Here is a 24,798-nt window from a genome sequence, read left to right on the forward strand (position 1 = left end):
CAACATTTGAAACAGCTATAAACCAATACCCAGAAAATTTTTTTAGAAGGGTTAACAGGCTATATAAAATGGTCTTGTGCAGTCAGGAGGAAGGATGAAAAGCACCTTTGCAATATACAATTGAACTTTACACCTTTTGTATAGGCTTCCTTATGCTCTGTTCGGATAAAACCTATTTTCAAAATACATCCTACGGTAGCAGTAAAAACCCAAAGAAAAAAAAGATCCCAATATTTAAATTGCCCCTAAAAAGAACAGTCACAAAACAATAAAGAGGATTTAAGCAGCTTAAAGCAAAAACTCAATATTAACCTTATAACCACCATAGTGGGGGATTTCAATTACATAAACAGGCTTTTACATTTGTACCAGACTAAAGTCTGAAGAGATTTATGCTAATTAAGTGGTTTGCTTGCAGCATTTCATGGAAAGGCAATGACAAAACAGTACTATTTTAAAAACCCCTTTTCCTCGCCTGCTTCCACCCCCAAAATATGTTTTATATTCTAAGCAGCACTCACCTAGCAGCTTCCAGGAGTTCGTCCTTCTTGTATTCACCTAAATGATTGCAAAATATCATGCTGTTAGCATTTGGCAGAAGACAGATTAAGAAATGCAGTAGGAAGCAAATACAGAATTAAAACAGAGAAGAGGAGAAAAAAGCCCACACCCCGCTGGGTGATGGAGCTGTGACGTTAGCCAGCTTGTGGAGGCAGCATCACCAGTACCTTGGAGACGGGCAGCAAATTGACGCATCTTCTTGTCCAATCCTCAGATGGAAAGGCTTTCTTCGGACAACCAATGACTGCGAAATCTTGTGTCCAGAAACACAGTCCCGCTGATAGCAGCGTGTCAGCTGAAGACAATGTCCCCACCCCCTGCCCTATTCAGTATGTCACATTATACTTGGGAAGCATAATAAATTCCAAGACAAAGCAAGGCAGTGCGGCTTTTGAAAAGGTACAAATTACTGATCTCCGAGGCTCTCACCTGCCTATTTGAATGGTAATATTACACTTCACTAAGTTCTTTAGAAAAGCACGGATTATCAAAAAAATCCAGGTATTATATCATCAGCCACTTTTCAACAAAATACACGTTTGAAATAAAAAGCACAGACAAAAGAGGATGAACTCTGCAACAGATTTTGCTACGAGACTCTCAGATTAGAGATAACTACGTGTAATGTTAAAGCAACATTTATATTTGAAGTCCTGAGTTAAAACAGACAACTCACAAGGGTTGCTGCAGCACAGGATTAAAACTGCATGTTAGTATTTTAAAAAGAGCACGGGACAAGATAACCTACAGAAGTAAGGCAGAATTCTACAAAGCTGAATCATTATGACATTGTGCAATAGAAATGGAATGGAATTTCAAGTCAGAAATTAGAAAAAATAGCTATTTAGCAGCTTTATGCAGTCAGAGAACAGAGTGTATCCTAGACCCAAAAGGTAGAGGGTTTGAAAAACATACTGTATACCATCTGCCAGAGAATTAAAGCCTCTAACCAAAATGCTGTAAGAAAAACAGGAAGAAGAAGCTGTCACGAAAGAGGAAAAAAACCCCTGTGTGCTGTCTCCTATGCGTAATTGTAATAAGCCTCCAGTGAAACTCTCATTACAGGTAAGGAAAGGCATTGGGCCATGGAAAATGCCAGATCGGATGGCAGGTAAGATGGAAGGTTCAGCTGAAAACATCCCTTAAAGAACAGCTGTAAGATGCAGGAGGAGGGTTGGACTCCCCATCCACCATGAAGAGCTTGGTCCTCCCCCCACCATGGCTTCTCCAGCCAACAGCCGAGGGTTACAGAAACCACAACAAAACCAGACTTTTCCTTAAGGAGTCCCCTTTATTTCATCCTGCCTTCACACAATGCTAAGTAGGAGGAGTGTGAGTACACGCAGCCATGCGCTTCCTGCCCATTCCCTTGGATGCAGATGGGGAATTTTCAAAAGCAATATCTACAGCTCATCATACTGGTGATTTTTCCTTTCACAGGTGTGTTTAATTTCTTTCTGAATAATATTCAGCTTTGGGAATTCACAACAAACTGCAGCAAGGAGTTCCATCATGCCACTCACATGATGGGTCCCCTAACAGAGCTGTTCTGTGTTGCTGAACCCCAGCAATGGAGCAAGCAAGTTCAAAGCAAAGGTGAAACTGGTTATTTCAAATATAGGCCAGGAAGGTAAACCTAGCTTTTGAAAGAATTTATGTCTATGTTAAGGAAAGCTTCATCATGAAACAAATCAAATGACACAGAAACATGACTGCCTTTGACTTCTTCCACTCTTCAGCTTCATCAGAAGGGGGGCCTGTCCACCACAGGCAACAGCCTTTTCTAAGCCATGGTACATGTTCCTCTTTTTTTTATTTTAATGAAGATAAAATACTGGGCACAGTTGTGAGTGTTTCAAATCAATGGTAAGTGAAAAGCTCTGGCCAGCATGTGAAGAAGAAAAAAAGACCCTTTATTACTACTGCATTGTTTGTGCAACAATCTCAAACAGCTGGATTTCCTGCAGTAGAGTTATTGGCCTGCATTATATCAACACTTTAGAGACATAACCAGATTAAAATACCTCTTTGCACAGTTTGGTTTGGCAATGCATCTAGAGTCCTAACCAGGCTTTTGAACATAATAGGTTAGAGAAGAGTAATAACATTCTTCCTTCATGCTCAGTAAGTTACTATTCTATCACACAAAAGCTGTTTCCTCTAATACTTTGAATAGCAGAAGCCTTACTGTCCAATGAAAAAGGAAAGCTGCGGCTCTTGATTTAGCAATGTCCCCATGTATGCCCAATTAGATCAGTTAGTTTTACTAAGCAGTACTTTTTTTAAAAAAGGTATTTTCAGACAGGAATCCATACATGCAATTTTTGAAATTCATCATGGTTCTCCCACACTGATTAGGATTAGGAAAACATTATTTTGTAATTGGCTAACTTTATTACTCTCAAAGCGCCACTGTATTTTGCAAATCAAAACCTAAAATCATATAAGCATTTACAGCCCACCACCAGGTTTGCTAGAAAAAAAAAATAATTAAAAAAGGTCAAGTGAACTCCAGAGGCTCTGTGGGATGAAGAGGAGCCCCTTGGGCACTGGAGCAGGCAGCTGGTGGGACAGCACAGAGCCGAGAGGGGTCTGGCTGCTGGCATTTGGGAGAAGCGGGTGGCGCTGGCCGCAGGAGCGACTGCTGCTGGCACAGGCTGTGCTCCCAGCAGAGGGCTCTGCCAACACAGCCAACGCCGCTTGGCCACGCAGCTCATCAAAGGCCATCCTGCAGCTACTGGCCACAGCTACCTCATCAAATATTCATTTGCAAGCGTTTGAAAACAAACCATGCGTGCATGGGCAGAGATGAATTTCAAGTTCTAAGCAGAAGTACAGGAATACAGACCATCAACCTCACATAACACTTCTGTTCAAAGAATGTCAAATCCACTTTAACTAAGCTAATAACATCTCTTAAAGAGCTCCTCTAGGCAGGTTAGAATTTATAGTTTTGTAAAAGGGCATCTACATGCCAGGCAGCCCAGAGACAGCTGGCCTGGGAATTTCTTAAGGCAAAGACAAGGTGTGAAATGGGGAGCAGAGAGCACCACAGCAAAGCAGCATCCCTGTTCCTATCTCATCAGACAAAAGCTAGTAGAGAAGCAGAAACCATGGGGATTGCAGTGGCATTCACTGCATCTGATCAATTTCATTGTCTACAGCTTGCTCAGCATTCTTTAAATGAAGTTCTCTACTTGATCCCAGCTCCAGATCACACCACTGCTGCTCCATTTATGCTGAATGACAAAGTCACCACAGCTAACCACAGATAATCAGCGTCTCAGATCACAGCTACCATCAGGCAGCTAACCAGCCCTCTTTCTGCTCCCCTCCCAGGAGAAAACCAGTTACCTCCAAGACTCCTGATCAGCTGCTGCTATGCTGTCACTGCTGTGTCTGGCCCTAGCTGCATTCTGCAGTAGCTGATTAGCAAATTAGCAAATGCTTATTAACTATCAGACATCAGTGGCTGCTTGCACCTGGCGGTTGAGCAGATCAGTAGCGGGAAGCTGGGAAAAAATAACATAATGAATCTATCTTTACAGACAAATAACCCTATTTCAGTCTCTCCTGAAAGTCTTGAAATTTCAACGGAATACTGAAAAACCTATCTGAATGTGTGGCGTAAATCAACAGTGCTTTTTCAATGAATCTCAAAATTAATTCCTTTCCTATCCCTCCATACACATCAGCCAATACAGAAAGCAGCCAGACTTAAAATGTCAACCTGGACAAAGCAGGTTTTGCTTCACCATAATATCACGTCAGCTTTCCACGGTGAAGACAATTTCCTAAAAAATAATGCCACAAATTAAACCAAGCCATTACTATCCAATGGCAACATATAATGGAAACAAAATGGATTAACATATTCTAAACCAAACTGAAAAATTAAAGAGGTTTTTCCATATGAAGTTGGACATTATGTGGAATCACAATTATAAATTTAAATCCCCAGAATACTTAAACACAGTGAAAATTTTTATGCCAGCCAATGATCCCCTGCTTCTGACCTGTGACAAAGGAACATGAGTCTTATGAACATGCAACCATGGCCACAGGCTGGGCAGGGAAAATTCATGAGTATCACAGAATGTCTGAGATTGTTTGCCCTCTGGAGGTCTCTCATCCAACCCTTCTACTCAAGCAGGGTTACCTAAGAGCACCCTGCTCAGAACTGTGTCCAGGTGGCTTTTACATCTCTCCAAGGATGGAGACTCCACCAGTTCTCTGGGCAACCTGTGCTCAGTGGTCCCACTGAGCTCAACACCTTAAGTTTCATGGTAATCTCAGGCAACCTCCTCAGGACCTCCTGTTCTCTCTTGGCAGCTCAGGTCTAGCAGCACTGAAGTCAGGGGAGAAATCTTGCTCTGTTAAAAAACATGGCAGCTCTACATTTGACCTCTGACCATGTGCAGACCCTAACTCTTGTTATTGGTTGCTTGCCATGAAAACCTGAGCTTCCATTCTTCAAAATATACATCCTATGAGAAGATTGACAAGATCTTTGTCAGCAGTCCAGCAGATTATTTTCTTTTTTTTTTTTCAAACAAGTATTCACAATTACCCAGCAACACAGAGGACATGGGCTCTCCACCAGAGCAGTAGAGACAGCAGGTATTAAAACCTCCCATTTTCCTCATTTAGAAGTGCTTCTGGTGCCTTTCCAACCATATAGTCTGATAGCACAGGAATGCATGGGGTTGTTGGGAAAACAGAGTCCTGATGCATCTGGGAGGGCTGAGAACTTGTTTTTCTGTCAGGTTTGTTACTTCATCCAGCTCAGTCCATGGCCAGGGACCCAAACAGGTCCCTGAGAATGAAGACCTTGAACAAGGATGGTGCTGCAACAAGAGGGAGGGCATTGGAAACCCCACATTTGGGCTGCCATTGCTACAAAGAAAGCAACGTAGAGTTCAGCAAAGAAATAAAACTCCACAGAAGTAAATTAAAATACACCTTTTCCCTGACACTCCAGGACTGCACACATCTATGAGTGATCAATGATACACATCACTTATACCATCCTTTTTAATCCTCCAAGGTCCTCTGAGTAATATTTAAGTATTTAAAACAAATATTCAAGTTATAATCAGAGCACAAGACCTTTTGTGCTTCTGAGAGACTGCTACGGTTATTGGGAGAGGATGAGATTTCAGGCTTGGGGTTTTTTTTAATTTGAAAATTTTTTAGCAATTTTTTTAGGAAATTTAAATTTTATTTTCAATATGGCTGCTTTTGAAGGGTCCAAAAATACTATTAAACACTAATCAGTTCCTTCTTCCCCATTTAATTTTTATTATATGTGAACCAGCAGGTGACACTAAAATATGGAGTTAAATCAGAGTAAGAAAGTTTTTAACCATCCAAATAGCACCAGACTGAGGGAATACCTGCCCCAAAAAAAAGTCAACAAAAAAAAAAAAGGAGGTATGTTGAAATAATATTGTTTGGGAAAAGGCATCTATAACTTAGTACTCTGAGAAAAACATGAGAATAAAGAGGAGCAAAAAATAACAATTTCGGGTTTTATTAATAATTCTATTATACTTTACTTCCCACTTGTTTAGGGTTAATTTCTTTATGCCTCTTGCACTTCTCTGCTCAGCAGTCTCTCACAAGTAAATGGGCTGATTTTATAAGCTGTCTAAATAGCCTCAACCAGGAACACAGCAAGACCCTAATTTTAAGCTCTTGTCATGGATGAAAAACACCAAAGCTACACTAGTATATGCAAGTGACAGAAAAGCAACTCAGAAGATAATGCCTTCAAGAACAAGTTCCAGCAAGGAGGAATGTTACCAAGGAGGAAAGGTTTGGCACCTTAACTCTGCCTCTTCTATGAGATGAGTCAGGCACTGTGCATTTGGACTCAAAGCAGACATTTGTAACTGAAATTTGAAAACTGAAAATGACTCAGCTAATAGTGAAGTCTTTCAGGGATATGCTTTAAAAGGGGGTGTGGAAGTTAAAGAAATAAGCAAACATCATTTGGGTTTGGCCACAACTCCACCAAACCACTGAGTTAGCAGCATCTTACCTGGAACATCTTTCAGTTATGTGGACAGAGCTCAAATGCAGAGCATTCCTGATTTACAGCTCCGGAGAAAAAAGCCTCTTCTAAGGCCTGGCAGAAAGCACTACGTCAAAAAAATCTGCAGTTTTATGTAGTGCAGACTGGCAAAACCTCTGCCAGGGTCTTATCTCATAGAAGAGATTCTTATATATTAAGCCATCAGTTCAAAGCACATCTATTACATAAGCATATACAGGATACTGCAGTTACCAAATGCCACCTCCATATCAAGGCATAGATTACACACACTGCACATTAGGGTTTTGGTCACTAAGAAGGATTAGGTGGTGTATCAAAATGGGTCTTCAGTGCATGTGCAGTTATAGCGCCAGTAAGTTCACAGTTGACACATAACAATTCTGTTTCTCAGAACACCTTCTTTCAGTGGTGCTGGTCTATTTGTTAACATAATGCTACCAGATTTCCTATATAGTAGCAGAATGATGAAAACAGTCCCTTTGTCAGAGGATTTCAAGCGTTAACTCTTAAATAATTAGACAAAACCAAAGATGAAGCCAAACCCAAAAAACCCCTACAACTACCCATTATGTGGTAATCCATATAAATAATTTTACTTTCAACAATGTTACCACATGCTACAAGTTTAGCATATAGTTTTTTCTGAAATATTAAACCTAACAAACATTCTAGAACCTGTTTAGTGGACCTGTACAAGTAGTTTCAGTGCATGCTACTCATATAAACACCACGCACACATCCATTTTTTATTCTTAGTGTGAAAAAATTAGTATTTTCACTACAACTGTACTATTTTAGAATGCTGTACTTATCTTGAAGACACCACCGCTCTTGTCTGTCATGTTTTCAGACTGAGATTGAAAAACTTAAAAAGACTGCAGAATATCATGTCAAGTGACTGGGAAGAAAACCCAAACCTTCAGCAATTCAAAACACACCGGTGTGATGGAAAAATTGAAGGGGTTGAGGCTCATCTTTTCACCAAAGTTCAATACTCGTGACATCTTTTGTGAAATTACATATAGAAATCTGACGGGTTTTTTCCAGAGTCTTCCCCATTACCCACCCTTTCATGCCTACAGAAAAAGCAACATTCCCATGGCTCTCCCCTTCATTTCTTATATTAATTCCTGCTATCAGCAAAAACAATCATCCACTGTAATTGCCACTACTTTGGCCATGCTCAGTATTAATAACTAATAAACTGCTCAATTTTTCAGCCACAATTACTTTATCATTTCTGCAACATGCCCACATATGCATTTTCTCCCCAGGATTTCAAGGCAAACTTTCTGGAGGAAGACAAAGGACTAAGAAACTCTCTTTGTCAAATACTTGAGTACAGGAGGGGTGGATAGATAGCCAAGCTGCTCTTGTATTACTGCATTTTTTTCAAAAGCCAGCTCCCTACCCTCTCTTTCCAAACAATATCTACAAACAAGTAAATCATTCAATTCCCCAGAATATTCTCTAAAGAGAGATGAGAAATACCTTACATAACTTACATAAAGCATGGAAGAAAACTAGCAAGAAAAATATAAAATGTAACCCCCAGGAAAGCCATACTGTATAAAGGCAAGCTCCAAAATTATGCTTCATCATTTAATCTTTCTCTGAAAAGAACTCTAGAGTAAATACAGGAAGACTAAATTTTGCAGTTTCTCCAATTTTCCCATTGTAGATAAAACATGCTAACAAGCTGGGGACAGTGTGTCTGAAAATCCATAGCTGGATTTAAAACTGAAGCATTTATTTTAAGCAAAAAAATCTATATTCTCTTAGCTACAGCAAACATGACAGAATTTGTAGTAACAAATTGTACAGATTTAAAGAAGTGGGGGTTTTTAATGTTTGCAAGAAAATGAACAGGAGACATAAAATGTACACATGTGCCCAAGTATTTCTTTTTACTGAACAGTACAATCCTTCCTCTGTGTGTCTGAAGCTGCCCTGTGTATCTGAACTTACTCTACAAACCTGAGGAAACATAGGCTGCCACCTCATAAAAAATGCACGCGTGTTGCCACGCTTGCCCTGCAGCACACATCCTGGAAGGAACTCAAATTCAGTTAAATCACTCCTCTAGCTCCTAGACAAAAATACAAAACATTTCCTTTGCCTGCTGGGCCCCAGAGCAGTGAGCAGAAAGGAGGAACTCCTTTATAACTGGAGGAAATGGGGCAAACCTGTCAAACACACAGCAACAAAAGAGCCAACACATACTTATGAAACACTTAAGCAAAGTACAGCAAGGAAGTCCTTAATAAAAGAATAACAGAACAGAGACAATAGATTTTGTTATAATGAACCATTTTGTCACGGCAAAAACCACAAAACTGATCTGTCAACAGTTCACTTTAAACATTTTGGAAAACATGCATATCTGCCCAACAAAAAGATGGTAACAAAATAGCTCCCCAAAATCAACCCATTTGCCTTCCTGCTGTGGGCAAATTTTCCCTCCTGGATTTTTATTTGCTATCTAAGAGTCAAAAGACAGTTGGAAAGCTAAGGAAAGTTTGGTACAAATCAAGGGAAGAAAGGAGATGGTGCCCTGACTGGAAACAGGATATGTGGCTTGATATGAAAGATTAGTACTGGTAGCCTAGAGTAAAAAGCAGCTGCTTAACTTGGAACATTCTTCCCTTCCCTTATCCTCCCCATGAGATTTTATGATAAAGATATTATTGACTTAAATACAACAGTTCCATTTGTTTTGTCTCATTTTTAAAAGTCATCTTTTAACACCTTTTCTGAAGACATCTGCAGTAGCAGTGTTCAGTGACAGTAACTCAACTCAAGCTGACCTGAGCCATGGTAGGGTCTCTGCATATTCACTCAGGCAAAGAGCAGCTCTGTGCCCTAATGTGACTAAGAACATATTCTAAGATGAAAAAAAGCTGCAGTTTACAGAAAATGATTGAAATCTGAATCTGCCAACTGCTATCCTCACTAAAAAAGAACTATTAAAACACCAGCTGGGGAAAAAGTGAATTTTCTATTTACACTCAGGCACTTTCTGCTACTCCTATTGGAATAACACACCAGACAGAAGTACAGCAATGACAGTACCTACTGCCAATGTCCTGGGAGTCTGAGAAGGGTTACCTTATTTACTAGCAATGAAAGAATAATTAAATACTACATACAACTCAAGTTCTGTAAACATTTTCAGTCCCTTATATCAACCTCATTGTTTTAAATACTTTACTGGTTAAATACATAATAGAACAAACTATTTCAGTTTAAAGGGACCTACAGTGATCTTGTAGCTCAACTGCCTGACCACTTCAGGGCTGACCAGAAGCTAAAGTTTGTGGTTAAGGGCATTGTCCAAATGCCTCTTACGCAGCAACAGGCCCAGGGCATTGACCATATCTTGTAGCCTGTTCCAGTGTATGACCACCCTCTCAGTGAAAAAATGCTAACATGCAGTCTAAAAACCTCCCCTGGCACACGTTTGAACCATTCCTATGCTTCCTGTCACTGGATCTCAGGGAGAAGAGCTCAGAACCTTCCTGTGCACCTCCCCCCCTCAGGAAACTTGAGAAAGCAGTGAGGGCAACCCTCAGCCCCCTTTTCTTCAAACCATCCAAACCCAAATTCCTTAGCTGCTCCTCAGAGATAACACGTTTACACATATGATTTCTTCAAAATAATAATTTATTGCCCTAAATGACAATATAGTTCATTATGAAGACTGGAAACAAAATAGCAACACAGGAAAAAAGTCTGAGAGAAAGAAAGAGATATGAACTTGTTAATTAAAGAGCTTTGGCTTACCAGACTGCGGTCATTACAAGGATATTCCTTCAACTTTCATTCACACCCAGCCAATTTGATCAGATGCAGCACAGGGCTGCCTGTTCAAGACATACCCTGTACACTGTGACCATGGACACCAGTCATCAGTCCTGCCCAAATGGAAACTGTCGATACACCATGCACACTTCACTGCTACTGAAACACTAAGTGCAAGAACTCTGTCACAGGTATATCCATAAATAAAGCATCTTCCAAAACAGGTGCTCCCTCTGTTGCTGGACAGAAAGGAAATACATAAACTGCATGTATTCTCAGCATAACAACTCTGCAGGTTTCTGTGTAAATCTGCAGTAAAAGACAGTTTTATTGTGTTCTGCATGAAGCAGGAAAAAAATACTGCTTTCTCACTCACTTTCAGAAATCTCACTAGATTTAAAGACTCTGCTTACCCCAAATAATACAAAATATAATTGGCCAGAAAGTTTTTCTACATTCCTCATTCATCACAACCACTAACGATCTTAAAAACACTAAAGAAAATATGTTTAAGTGATCATCTTATTAGGTAACGTGATTACCAGCAGTTCCTAAACCAGTCTATTTTTCCAATGGCTTTATTTCAAAGTTATTCTGAGATACAGTTCATTGTTATCTTTCAAAAAAGTAGTATTTTAAATCTCCATTTAACCTAAAAGGAAAGACCATGCAAGAGTTAGCACAGGCTCTCTCTACTGTGCCCTAGGTGTGTTAGCTCAGCAGGAGCTAACTCAGTATTACCACTCCTCCCAGAGAGTACATACCATCAAGGAGAAATCATACTGTACCTTCCCCAACACCAGTTTAGGATTCCTGCTTGTCCCTTTCTATAAAAGCCCAGTTACTGACGCAGGAAATGGTGAGATTATTACTGACAGAACTTGCCTCCTGATGCTGACTCTCCTTTTTGCCATCCTCTGAGCATCCTTTAGCAGAGCAAAGACAGGTTATAAGAGATTTGGGTCTGTCTTCAGAGAGCAGCACAATGAAAACTGCAGGGAGGAAGAACAAATGCCCAGAAAAAGGACAGCGCTTGCTGGATCACACTGTGCCATTAAAACAGTTCTAGCCATAACATCCTTCACTGCAATCAAAATGGTTTTGGATTTAGATAAAGGACACAAGGAAAGGAACAGGCAAGGTCAAAGAGAGGGAGTACAAAAATTTTCTGGATTCTCTTTTTCCATTCAACAGTCACACCAGCAGCCCTGACCCTTGGCAGTGGGCTCTCTAGGAGTCCAACAGTCTAAGATGTCAGTCTGCCTCTGGTTTTTGTCAGACAGATCTTACAGTTACCATTTTGGTCCAAATAGAAGGCTGTGCTTGGACAGAGAAGCCCACATAACTCTTGAGCATACAGATAGTGCTTCACTATCTGTAAAATAGAAATAGAAAATTTCCCTCAGTGGTGTCCTTCAGTAACTCAAACCACGCTTGGAAGTACAATACTTGCAGATTTTGGGCAGGGAGACTCCTAGCCAGCAGTTAAGAAGGGTCTCAACAAATTCCTTTTTTCATTTCCCTTTTTCTTACCTTCTCCAAGATGCTGCTCCCAGCCTTAGCAAAGACAGAATACCCTATTTAGAAATTACAGCCACATACAGTAAGAAGCCACAATGCACGCAAGTCATAAATTATTTTTCTTCTGATCTGCTAGCTGTTAAGGAGAAAAACACCTACTGCCTTGCATTAGTGCAGGCAGACAAAAGTAGGCAGACTCTGGAGATGAAGCTACATTTGCCCTGCCAGTGGGCAGGAACAGGCTTCCCTGCATAGCTCAACATGACTTCAAGAGAAGAGAGATCCATGAAAGGAAGGTTTACTGGATAATTAGACCAACAATTTCTAGAACACTGATGAGAGTTCTCATCTAGCTCCCTGAGGATAATGCACCATTTGAAAAGGCATCACTTAAAATACTTACCTTTTAGATTTGTGGGAAGATCAGCAATGCAAACACAGAAATGTTATTCCCTCCATTCTTAGACAAATATATTTAATCTTATACTTACATACAATGCTGGTTTGGGTTTTTGCTCTTTCCATCCCTCTAATTTTATAAAAAATTTTTTTTCTTGTGCAGATAAGAAAGAAATTGTCTTTCTCTACTGGAAAGGGTGCTCACAAAAGATTTTTGGCTATGACTGCTAGAAAGAAAATAAAATCTGCACACCTCCTTTCTAAGGAAAGATGATTTTTGTCTGCTCTGCCAGATAGAATAAATCCTTCACTTCCAGGGCAATAGATGACAAGAGACTAACCAGCAGAGCCACAGATTAATATTATTGAGAAAATAATGTCTCTCACACAGATCTGCCTTGCACATACTTTAACAAAAACTTGCTTAACGAGAACAAAAACCTAAGTTTGTTTACAACGGCACAATAGACATCCAGATTTTTGGATGGTTCTGCAAACTGGCAGCAGTCAGCATCAGATTATCTATTCAACTTCGGCACAAAATTGCCTTTAATGTGTGAGATTTACCTTGCAGGCAAAGGTAGCTGAAATGCAGACTCCCTGCACTCATTCCTGCAATAAGCCTGGCCACAGCAGGAAGTCTGTCCTGAAGAAGGTTAACTCAGACTGAGCATTGAAGTGAGCTCTTGACTGCCCAGTTCAACAGTGGATGGAAGCCAAGATGCCAGTGCAGCCTCCACCCTGCCTCACTCCTGAGCAGAGCACTGAGAGCCTACCACTCCAGGGAAGCCCACAGCAGGAAATCAGGCACGAGCTGAACACACACCAACCTGCCTTATGACTTTGGGCAAGTCAGTCATTGCAGAAGAGTATTTTAGTTACAGAAGTCATGGCGCTTAATCCTCTAAATACAGTCTATCAGAATAGTTATTAATATAATCAAGTAGCAGAAGTAATATGATCATCCAAAATTACTTACCAAAATATTAATAATAAAGGCTGGATTTTATTAATAAAAAAAAATAGATTCTCAGAAGGAAGATTCTCAAGGCTCTGCCCTCCTTTTCCACTGTTTGTAGAAACAGAGCTTGTAAAGGCAAGGTGCATATTTTATAGAGTCCAGCTCCCTGCATGAATCTATTCAAAAGCTTTTTAGAAATTAATAGCCCAATTTCCCTGGATTTGATGACATGACATGTTTGGCTTTTGTTACTTATGTTCCCTCCCATATTACCCTCCTGAAAGTAAAGGTAGACTGCATACAGAAAATGAAGGCATTCTTTACAGAATCAGTCCTTCCTCATGAGAAGCTGCTACTTTAGGGCTGACAGTGGTAGATGTGAGGATCTGAGAGGTATTCAAAGGTACTGATATGCATTATAGGACTTTTAATTTTCAGATAGAGACAAGCTCCTCTAGCAAGTCTGTTAGGTTTATTCCCGAGAACAGCTGGCAGCCTTGTCAGTCACTTGTACCACCGGGGTTGGCCATGCCAGACACACACATAGCAAGAGGTAATGACTTTGTTGAAGGTGGCAGTCAGATGAAAGCTGCCATGAGTTTGCTACTTGTGTAGGACAGAGCTGTTTGCCTGCCCAGACTGAAAGAACAAACTGAATTCTGAATTTATGCCAAAATGTTTTTGCCATTATACAAAATAAACATCAAATAGACAAGTACAACATTGCATTCCTAAAAGGCAAGCAAAAACAAATTTGCAGAGCACAGAAGGATACGGACCATGATGTTCTATGGCCAATAAATAATCAAATTAAGTTATGAACTGAAAATGCTACTGAAACAGCAGAAAATACACAAGGTTTAATTTCAAAACAAAAGGGAATGCCTTCAAATGAGTAAAGTACTTACTTTTTAGGTGACCAAAGGAAAATACAAGTCTAGAGAAAGGAAACATGCCATTCCAAAGTTTGTACACTACAAACAGGCAGCTATGTAAAATTTGTTCTAAAGACATTTGAAAATAAATGCTTGAAACATTATAGCATCAGTCCTTTTATCTCAATGCAGCGTGCAGTGCAGTACTGCACAGAATGAAGCTTCTATTCAAAGAATAGATACTTGACAAAAAAGAATATTATCTGTGAATAACACTCTCCTGGAGATATCTTTGAGAACTTTTTTGTGTTTGTAAATTATTTGAAATAGTCCTTTTATACAGAGACATTTATATAACCAGTCCTCTTCCCTGCATTCTCCAAAAAACCTCAAATCACTGCTTGTACTCTTTGCAGAGTAAAATTCCATGCCTGCATTTTCCCAACCCCTGAAAAATTATGACGTTCTCTCTGGAACATAACACTTTGCTCTTCTGCCAAAAAGGAAACCATCAAGACCAGTCAGTTTTTCAGCTTCCCTTGGCTCCCCAAAATAATATAGTTAGAACACTCTAAAGTATGCTTAACTTCAGGCATGCATGTGAGCAGTCCTAGTGACCTTGATATTCTCATGTCTAATGCACTTTGTTGAACTGCAGCTACAGAGACAAGCTATCATGTTTCTTCACCACAAAAAAAGAAGTGCCTTATTCTTCAGCTCAAGCACATAATCAATTGCTCTGTCTGGTGCCATTATCACAGGCAGCCTTCCTTCCTCAAATGTTTTACACATGCATTGTATGGTGGTGGAGGAGCACAATAACAGCAATAGAGTTATCAGTCTGTCTAAAGCACTCAGTAGTCTATGGGAACAATAAGCAACTCTGAGTACTGAATTATGAAAATTTGGATTCTTCCTGTATTTGCATCAAGTAGCAAATCGTCTTCTCTTCTGACAAGCTAGCAAATGCACTTCTTTCAACTTCTACATGATTCGGACTCAATTCATTCAGGCAGTTTTATTTCAAATCTCTCCAACCTCTGATTGCTAAGCAAGGGGAGGTATACTTCAACCCTCTGGAGACCACTAGAGGAGGAGGAAAACAAGGGCAAAAATAAGGACTTGTTTCAGACATGACTTTCTCAGAGTATATAGGAACTTAGAAACATAGAAAGAAGCTGTTGTAAAGATGACGACAGGGAAAAGAAGCAAAACAAGAAAAAGACAGAGCTGGTCTCAGACAACAGACAGAAGAGTTACAGACAGGAACTACTTTAGTACCAAGAGACGTGGATGTGACAGCCTGGTCAGAGAGCGAGAAAACCAGGTAAGTTCTCATGGTGGACTTGTGAGACTTTTGGGGAGTTGTAGAGAAACAATAGCTTGTTATTATAAACAACCTGCAGGTGGTGTTTTCCTACTCTCTGCTTTCCTGTTCTTCTCAAGAATTGTTTGTGAGGAAGTGTTCCTGTTAATTACCCAATCAGGCGAAATGTATTGGAACAGTCTATAAAAGAGAGAGGTTTTTGCACTAAAGCTGCTGCTGTGCAAACCAGCCTTCTTGGAGTCTGCTTTCTTACCCAACAGTGACAAAAGGTGTATAAATATTTCCTTGGTGCGTAGCACACCTCACTGGATACAATGAGCACATGTACAAACAGAAAAAACCAGTAAAAATAGGGATTTTGCATCCAAATCCATTCCAGACATTTAAGACACGTTGGACTGAAGTCATAAAGCACTGACCACTGACACACTGCCTTGTTACAGACACAGTTCTTCAAACCACCTTCACCAGTAGTAAGGCTCTGCTCCAGGCAGTCTTTCTCTCCCAAGACTGTACTGAGAAGCAGGGCTTTTAAAACATATTCACCTGACAGCTATGACACATGTAAACAAGATGGTAAGGTGAATATATTCAGGACCTGGTGACATTCCTCAGTCTTCACCCCTCAAAACAACAGCAAGATTCATCACACCTCCATACTCCATTTGCTTAGCAAACACCTGCAAAGACTGAAGGAATGAGAGCAACAGCAACACTGCAAGCTGCAGCATACAGCTGTACTTATGCAATACACAAAGGCCAACAAATTCATACTGATGCCATTCTTCAATTTGTTACAAAAGCTTTGACTGCTTCAATAACAAACAATAGCATTAAACATAGCATGGCAGGATCAAATGAATTAGGGACAATAAATCCGGCATTAACAGAATGAAAAGCAAAGTGAGTGAAAAAACCTAATCCTCTAAGGAGAAAGTATCTTTGGCCATACACAGAAACATCTCCCCTTATTTCTGCCAAAGGCAATGCCAATCCATACAGTTAGTGTAAAAGTCTGGGTTAGTTCAATGACCTAGAATAGTTTAACCAGAGGGCTGCAACAAGGCAGACTGACAAGGGTGTCTCTGATACTTATGAACGATGGCGTATCTACATAAGCATTTAATTCTACATCTGGAGATGTAGAAATTTTCAAAGTAATCATAATCCTGACTTACAGCAGTTTTGTGCATATGCTGTAGCAGTCCTGGAGGACACCACATAGATACTTCTGGAAATTTTCAAAAGAATGGACTGTAGACCCTTACTTAGTAACTGCTAGTGTGTGCCAAGTCCACAGGACTGAACCAGATCAGAGTTACCCTACCCAGAAAAAAACCCCAAACAAAACCCAAAAAGCCTTATATAAGCCTTATATTTAATAAGCTGATGACAGGAGAGATAGCAAAGGTCTATAAGGTTTTTTATTTCCAAAGCAGGGAACTGAACCTGACTGTTGTTATGCTCAGCAACACCCAAAATCAGTATTTTAAAACCTAACTTGAAAAAAAAGCAATTAGAGGAGAAAACAGCAAGAAGATAAATGGTGAAGGAATATGATCAGGGAAAAAGTAAAGAAAATTGTTTCCAGGCATAATTATATGAGAAAAATGAACATGTCTTCACAATGACAGAGCTAGCATTTTAAATTTTCATGCAAAGCAGCAACAAAAGACAGAACTTCTCAGTATTTTATATAATCTCACCCTGTAATAGAAACTGGAAGTAGAGAAATAAGCATTTTATTAGGAGAGGAGGCTAAAAGTAGACTTCAGCACTATATAGAGAGGGATGGTATTGCCTGCTTAAAGCCAGCTCTTCTGACACACTCCAGAAGGCCAACAGCAGAGTATGCTAAGGACAGTTCCAAAGTGGTCTCCCAGTACTAAGAAAATTAACCTTTATCCACACTCTCCCATAGTACTCTTCCACTCAGCATTTCAGTGTGAGAAGTCTAGCAATATTCAGCTGCCCTTCCCTCCCCATCCTAATACAGTCCAAAAAGCTTCCTGGAGAAAGGACTGGGAAGAATCCAATGCTTCCAAATGCTGAAACCAGCGTTTGTAAACAAAATGCCTGGGACAAAACCAGGAGCCTTGACATTGTAATAGCCCTTGTCGATACCTTATTTATAAAGTCTAGCTACTTAAAAACAGAGGTGATGCTTCCCACTGTAGCTCTTACTTCAGCTATGTCTTAAATCAAAGTGAAAATCCTGCAACTTAAAATTCACCAATTGATTTATACTCCAGACACAAGTCCTTCTACCTTAACTAAGATCTGGAGCTATCAGCATATAAGGAGCCCCAATTACTGGCAAGGACAGAAAAAAATACCAAGACCTGGACCCAGGTTACCTGTGCAACTTCAATTCTGACATTTCTGAGAATGTTCACATCTGACTCTCAGCCTTAAGATATTTCTGCAATTGTCCTACCTCCCCCCATTCCTATATGCGCTTCACTAAGTTTGAGTTTGGTTCAATTCAAGCAAAGCTGCAGACAAACTTTTAATTGTGTAGTTACCCACCAGCAGATTACACCTCTGTTTTCCAGAGCAGAGGTCTAACAAGAAGCAGCAGTCTTGGAGAAGTGTTACTAACTGCTGTGACTGACCAACTGCAACTGACCATTTGCAACATTTGGTGGTTTTAATTGGAGTAATCAGGAAATCGCAGGAATATAATTTACACAGCTTATTTTGTTTTTTCAAGAGTGAAGATCCTAGCTGTTATCAGGAAAGAAAGGCAAAGTAAATGCAACTAAAACCCAGTATGAGTTTACACAACACATACTACAGCATACTAATTGCTTCATGTTACTTGCTTCCTTAATTTGAAATGAGTATGCCTCTGACAACAGCAATTTTTGTAAAAAATCATCCTTGTTAACTGCTTTGTCACCTTGCTAAATGGTCAAAGCAGTTCACTCACAACTACTTAACTCTGTACACCCTAATTACATGGAATGACCTCATAATGTGAACAGGTCTTTAACAACTCAGGGTCAAGCTTGCTGGTGTGTATTTGCATTGTTTCCTCAATTTCCCACCATTTTGATACTGCTAGCATATTCTGGAGCATAGCTGGTACCTTCAGGAAGTCAACAGGAACAAATACTTCCAGCAGCAATAAGCATTCACCTTTCAGCTATAACCTGAAAATAAGTTCTTTGGAGGTTTTGCAAATGAAAATTTTCAGAAACTTACAGTCACTCAAACTGAAGTGGATTTCCATTGGAGCAGCTAGAGGCACACCTCTGAATCCAGCACCTCTGAATCCACCTGCCATGTTTGAAGTTTCTGCACAACCATGGATATATTAAAACAATTCAACAGAAATATTTGATTTCAGACACTGAGAAAACAACTAGTTATTGTGTTGCCATTAAACCTTTTTTACTTTTTATCAACTGCAAGAATGATCAAACACTCGATCAGTTGGCAAGAGGACTTCCAGAGTCTCCATCCTTGGAGCTTTTCAAAACCTGACCAGACATGGTCCTGAGCCATCTGCTCCAGTCAACTCTGCTTTGAGCAGGTGGGTTGGACTAGATTATCTTCAAGGGTCCCTCCCAGCCCCAGAGCTTCTGCAATTCTGTGACACCAGACCAGATTTTAGATCTTAGATATTCAAACTCTACAGTACAAAAACGACATAAATCCATTAACTTTAACAGTAGGCTTAAATGAAGCAGCAATAAATGAATCTCAGGTATTTCTGGCTCCCAGGCAATTTAATATCTCTGTTAAACCCAAGGGCAAGCGACAACTAAGAAGGAAGAAATGAGATCAAGCAGAATTGTTGAACTAAATAATTTCAGCGCTTCAATTTAAGCAGACTTTTCTGAACAGACCTATAGCAAATTTCAATTTAAACTGCACAGCCTGACAACACTTCCTCGCTTTTCCTTTCAGATATGGGAAACTAGGACAAGCATTTATGGAATAAACAATCAGAAACAAGAAGAACATTGCAGCAACAAGACAGGCAGGCCCAAACTGAGAAGACATTTTTCAGCAGCCTTTCAAAAATGCACCTCTGTAGGTCATGCAGCATGCTGGCATGAATACAATGCAGCAGTGTCATGCCAAATCATGTCTTTGACATGCCCATGATGCTCTAAGAAGACCACCCTGGGTAAGAGTTAGCTCACCTAAGTCTGATTTAAAAACTGACTACAACTGTCTTGTAGTGAATATTCAAATTTACTGGTTTGTGCAGATGGTCTGCAGCAAGACGAAATTACCTACACCAAAGAGAGGCAAAAAAACCTCCCCTGTAGAAATCTTCCAGACTTAACACTTCTTAATATCTTTGAAGCAAATTTACCAGACCTAATACATGATTTATAGAACACCATTAACACAGGGCAAAGGAGTAACCTCCTGGTAAAGTACCTCACTGTAGAAAAAAACCACAAGATACTCTGGCACAAAGGAAAAACACAAGGGGCAGCACCACTGGTAGTTGGGCCTCAGAAAAAACCTTCCCTTTCAGCACTCTTAATGATATCTGAGGTATTCAGGTGAGTTTGCTTCCCAGGTTAGGATTTCTTTTGGCACACTGGTATATGCACTTTAGCAGATCCCACCTTCTGGGATCTGTCAAAATACACTGGTCTCCTTGCACCAGAAAATGACAGAGGTGGATCTCTCTGTGCTTTCTCCATCACAGTATGCACCCATGATGAACAGCTCTCTACATACTAATCCTGAAAAACAGAACGGATGTAGAAACATCACAACAGACAGAGGACTATGTGCTTCCTAGTGACAGCTCTTGGACAAAGGGAGATGAGGGACATTTTAGAAGCACATTTGTGAACTCCTAAATGATTATTCTGGCTGTGATACCAAAATCCAACACCTATTAGCTGAAGTACTAGCTGTGAAACCTCCGGAAAATGTGGAGGAAATAAAACTTCTGGTAAGCAGTCACATAGCATGACATTTTCCTTACCCACTAAATGCAATACTTAATATCCTCAGCTTTATTTATATTTGCTCTATATGGAGGATGAAATGCTTTCTTTAGAATAGAAAGTGCTATCCTCATTAGCATAAAATTCTGCTTTTAACATTATAGATGTTTTTGCTTATCTAAGTACTAACAACCATCACTGCAGCAATGCCAAATGAAATCTAGACATATTCTTAAATTATTACCAGACTGTAAAGCATAATGCAATAGAAATGACTAAAATTCACGGTAGTCAAAATGTGTATGTGCTGAATGCTAAATGTAAAATTATAGCTCCTCTTCATGCACACTGACAAATTACTATTACATTCTACATTAATGTCATTTTTGAGGAGCTGAAAGATCATGCTACTTACAATGACATAGACTGGGTCTTTAATTACAGCTAAAACTCTCAAGAAAATCTCATGAATTATTGCAGAAAGGATCTATTTAAATTTTTTAGAGTAATATATGTTTCTTCCAAGGAGAGATAAAGCTTGAGTAAATAGTACCATTACTAGCATTCCATATTCATTCTTTTGAAAGCTCAAATCAGAAATTTAATAATATTTCATGTCTTACTTCTGTAGAGACAAAGTATTTTCCAAGATGGTTAAGAATGTAAAATAGAAAATCTAAAATTCATGCTGCAAAAATGTTACCAAAAGACTACATGTAAAATGTCAAAAGGTAAATCATGCAGGTAGGGGTCAGTGGAGGTCTACCCATTTTTGCACAATCTCCAATTATTCTAAGTTTTAATATGAAGACAGCCATTTGCAAATTTAGGCTGGTTTACTGTAAAAAAGAAGAGTTGAGAACCTTTCTTTGCATCAGTATGTTGGGCTTGGGTTTCTTTTTAATGACAAATACATTGCAGAAGAATTGCATTGTGGACAGAAGCAGAAAGACTGATACATTCACACCACGGACCCAAGGCCTTTCTGGAATGGGCAGTGTTAAATAACTGAGGTTAAACTCCAGATGGCTGTACTTCAAATTAGCCCGATAGCAATGTATACATGGCCCACAGCAGATGTCAATCATTACAAGAGAGGCTCATTTGGGGAGCTGAAGTTAGCAGTGCTTTTAGCAAGCTGGAGTCTCAATGTGGGTGGGCAGGAGGAGACTTTGTCTGTGCAGCTTCCAGCGTGCACGGTGTGCAGGTGCCCAGGGTTGAGCAGCAGGAGGTGCTGCTGGGTGGGGTGGCCCCTCTGAGAAGGGACATGGCCTTGTCCTGTGCTGGACGCAGCCGCTCAGAGCCGGCTCTGACAGACCCAGCTGGCCAAAGCTGAGCCCAGCAGTGGCACTGGCGGTGCCTCCGTGCTGATGTATTTAGGAAGGGGTTAAAAACACTGCACAGCAGCTGTGAAAGAGGAGTGAGAACGTGTGAAAGGAACTGTCCTGCAGACACAAGGGTCAGAGAAAAAGAAGAGGGAGGAGGTGTTGCAGGTGCCAGAGAAGATTCCCCCCACAGTGCCAGAGCAGATATCCATTCATACTGCAGTCCATCGACATTCTCTAGAAACAAGGTGTATCAAATAGAAAAGTAAAGAGAATAAAAAGAAGGGATGAAGGGAATACCCTCAGGGCCCTCTTGCAATTTCTAACCAAGTGAAAGCTGTGAAAACCATAAAGGTACTTTAGGAAACTGAGGAAGGTGCAAGGGGAGAGACACGGTGACATGAACTTTGCTGTCAGCTTCTTCCTTCCAAGGTCTGGACTTTGTTGGTATGATCAGTGCTTGCAAGCTTAATTACAATAGCTACAACTTTTTGCTGACAAGGAAGTTACTGACAAGCAAAGCTTTGTAGAAACTTCCTTGGAATAACTGCATAAAAGATAATTGATCTGAGGCTTTAGTAAGGGAAGATGCAGCTGGTTTGCAGAGATGGCCCATTAGAATTATGTGTCAATTAAATAACCATGCTATTTCATTTCTACTTCTAAACACTTTGTCCAGACTTAACACAAGTGGCCCCATATTCTGCCTAGGGTACCTCTCCCAACACCCAAGTTGTCCTAACTCTCACAGATACAGCTATATAAATTGCCATTTCCAAAGGAATAAGCTTGGGGATGTGCAAACAATTTCCCCAAGAAGTGCTAAAAGGAGACAGCTAAAACCAGCTTGCTCACTGACATAGTGCTCTTCAGCCAACAAGTATACGTGCACAGAAGCATGGGAAATCTGAAGAGGAAAGATTTAACTCAGAGGTTCTCTTCCGTGTTCTCAAACAGAAAGGGGGAAGTATTTTATACTCCTTTTTATCTACTGGATAAGTCTGAGGGGGCTGATTTCATTTTTTATTTTACAAAATAGTTCACTGAGATAACTTGCCTTTCTCACTTCTAATCTAGGCTCTAACTCTGCCACTTGCTTCTTGTGATCAGCTCTCAAAGATCAAACTTAGCTGACCTAATCCCACAATTTCTGTTGCCAAAATTCATTTCCCAAGCTGTTTAAAGGACTAATACATGCAACAATGAAAAATACATGAGCCACCTATGGTCTAATGAGTTAGCTTAGCATTATGGAAACACTTATCACCCAAAGCAGCAGGATCTGTGGAGTCCGAGACAAAGCAGCAGAGAAATAAGCTTATTATCCATAAAGTGGGAAGCCTAATCTTAAAACACTTCAGACTAATGAAATATCAGACACAGCCCATTTTTGTTATAAAAAGGAAATTATTAAACTACAAGAATTGCAACTCAGGATAAAACCTCTTTTGTCCAAGTTTTGGGCCTGTAAGCTGTTGCAAAGAAAAGTAAAAATACCTCCAATGCCTGTAAATGGGATCTATAACACCTGCAACAAGTCTCAGGACCATTTCTCTAAATCAGCATTGAAAATTACTGTTCTATTCTGAACAAAAGTGTAGCTGTCTTTGTGGGACAGGAAAAAGCATTGTGGAAAACAGGTTTCAGATACATACTAACTATTTAGAGATAATCAATAGCACAGCACACATACTCTATGGTCTACTGTTTTACAATTCTAGTTCTGTAAGTGTTGCAACATGACAGTGTGATTTATCAATGCATTACCAAAACAAAAGGGTTTTACTTAACTTACAATACAGCTTGCCAGATGCATGAAAGATTTCGATTAATAATGTGGTACCAATTCAAAATTTTGTGTCTTCGTGCAAGACTGACAATAGATTAACTATGATGTTAAAATTAGAAAGTGTTCAAGGCTACCAAGCAAGTAAAGCACTTAATCACAGAGTTCTTTAAAGCATAAGAACAGTTGCATTGCACTACAGAGGGAAGTTAGGAAGCATATGATTAAATGCAACTAAATTGGGTGCAAATCACAAAAATTGTAATTTTGAAAGGTCTCTAAAGCACACTGAAAACAAATGGGCTTGTGAGACATGAAAAACAGTCTTTTTTTGCCCAAGTTTGTCTTCCATGTATGGAAGATGTAAAGATAAAGGAAGACAATAGCTGTTGCATTTTCAATGACACAGATTACATCTTACTTCCCAGTGAGGTCAAGTTTTTTAAAATCACCTAAAAAATATTACACAGAGGTTCAGCATAAAGCTAGATAGTAAGTTAATTTTTGCTGTATTATAAACTTTGAACCTTCATGCGAGTCTGATAAGCAGCCACATACAAATGACAAATTCAGCCTAATTTTAGAGAAAACTCCTATATCTCAGTAACAATCTTCATCATACATCCACAAGAGACTGACAACAGCCCCCCTACCTAGTAAAATCCTTCCCTACCCTTGGGAAAGCAGTAAAAAACAGAAACAAAAACCCAACCAAACAAACTCCACAAAAAAATAAACAAACAAACAAACAAACACCAGAAAACCCCCCCCAGAAAACAGAAACAGGAAAAAAATCCAAAACCAACCAAACAACAACAAAAAAAGGACAGCAATTAGCCTCATCAAGTAGACATCCACCACCTAGACATAACAACGACCATGAGATAAGAAAATAATAAATAAAAAAAGAACTCATGAACTTTGAAAAGAAAAAGCAGCAATGTTCATTTCTAATCTCTTCTAAAAAGAGACCAAAGACAAAGTGAGAAAAAAGACCATTGTTCCTTGTCCCCCTTGTGCTGCTTGGAGTGAGGAGAAATAAACATAGGGAGATTTTCAAGGCTTGTGCTATGCCCTTGAATTATCAGAGGTTCTTGCCAATGCTACCACGAAGAACCACATGCCCAAAGTGGAAGACTGCACTGCAGTGACTGCAGGAGGCTGTGGGACAAAGCTTAAGGGGAATGAGATCTTATGTTCATGCCAGGATTTGATATGCGAGGCCCCATTTCCAGAGGGAGCACCAAGCCAAACATCTGGCA

At 39.8% G+C, this 24,798-nt stretch overlaps 1 protein-coding gene across 1 annotated transcript in view; it reads right to left on the reverse strand.

The window, feature by feature from the left end:
• The window catches only part of TNKS (tankyrase), a 124,841-nt gene that overhangs the window by 59,072 nt on the left and 40,971 nt on the right, over positions 1–24,798 (reverse strand). The window contains exon 4 of the mRNA XM_054295969.1: positions 522–558. Within this exon, the coding sequence (XP_054151944.1) occupies positions 522–558 (37 nt within the window). The remainder of the gene's footprint in view (positions 1–521; positions 559–24,798) is intronic.

This window comes from Melozone crissalis, unplaced genomic scaffold (genome assembly GCF_028551555.1).
Source record: "Melozone crissalis strain CALT ecotype California unplaced genomic scaffold, PUWL_Pcris_2 ptg000006l_1, whole genome shotgun sequence".
Classification (NCBI taxonomy): domain Eukaryota; kingdom Metazoa; phylum Chordata; class Aves; order Passeriformes; family Passerellidae; genus Melozone; species Melozone crissalis.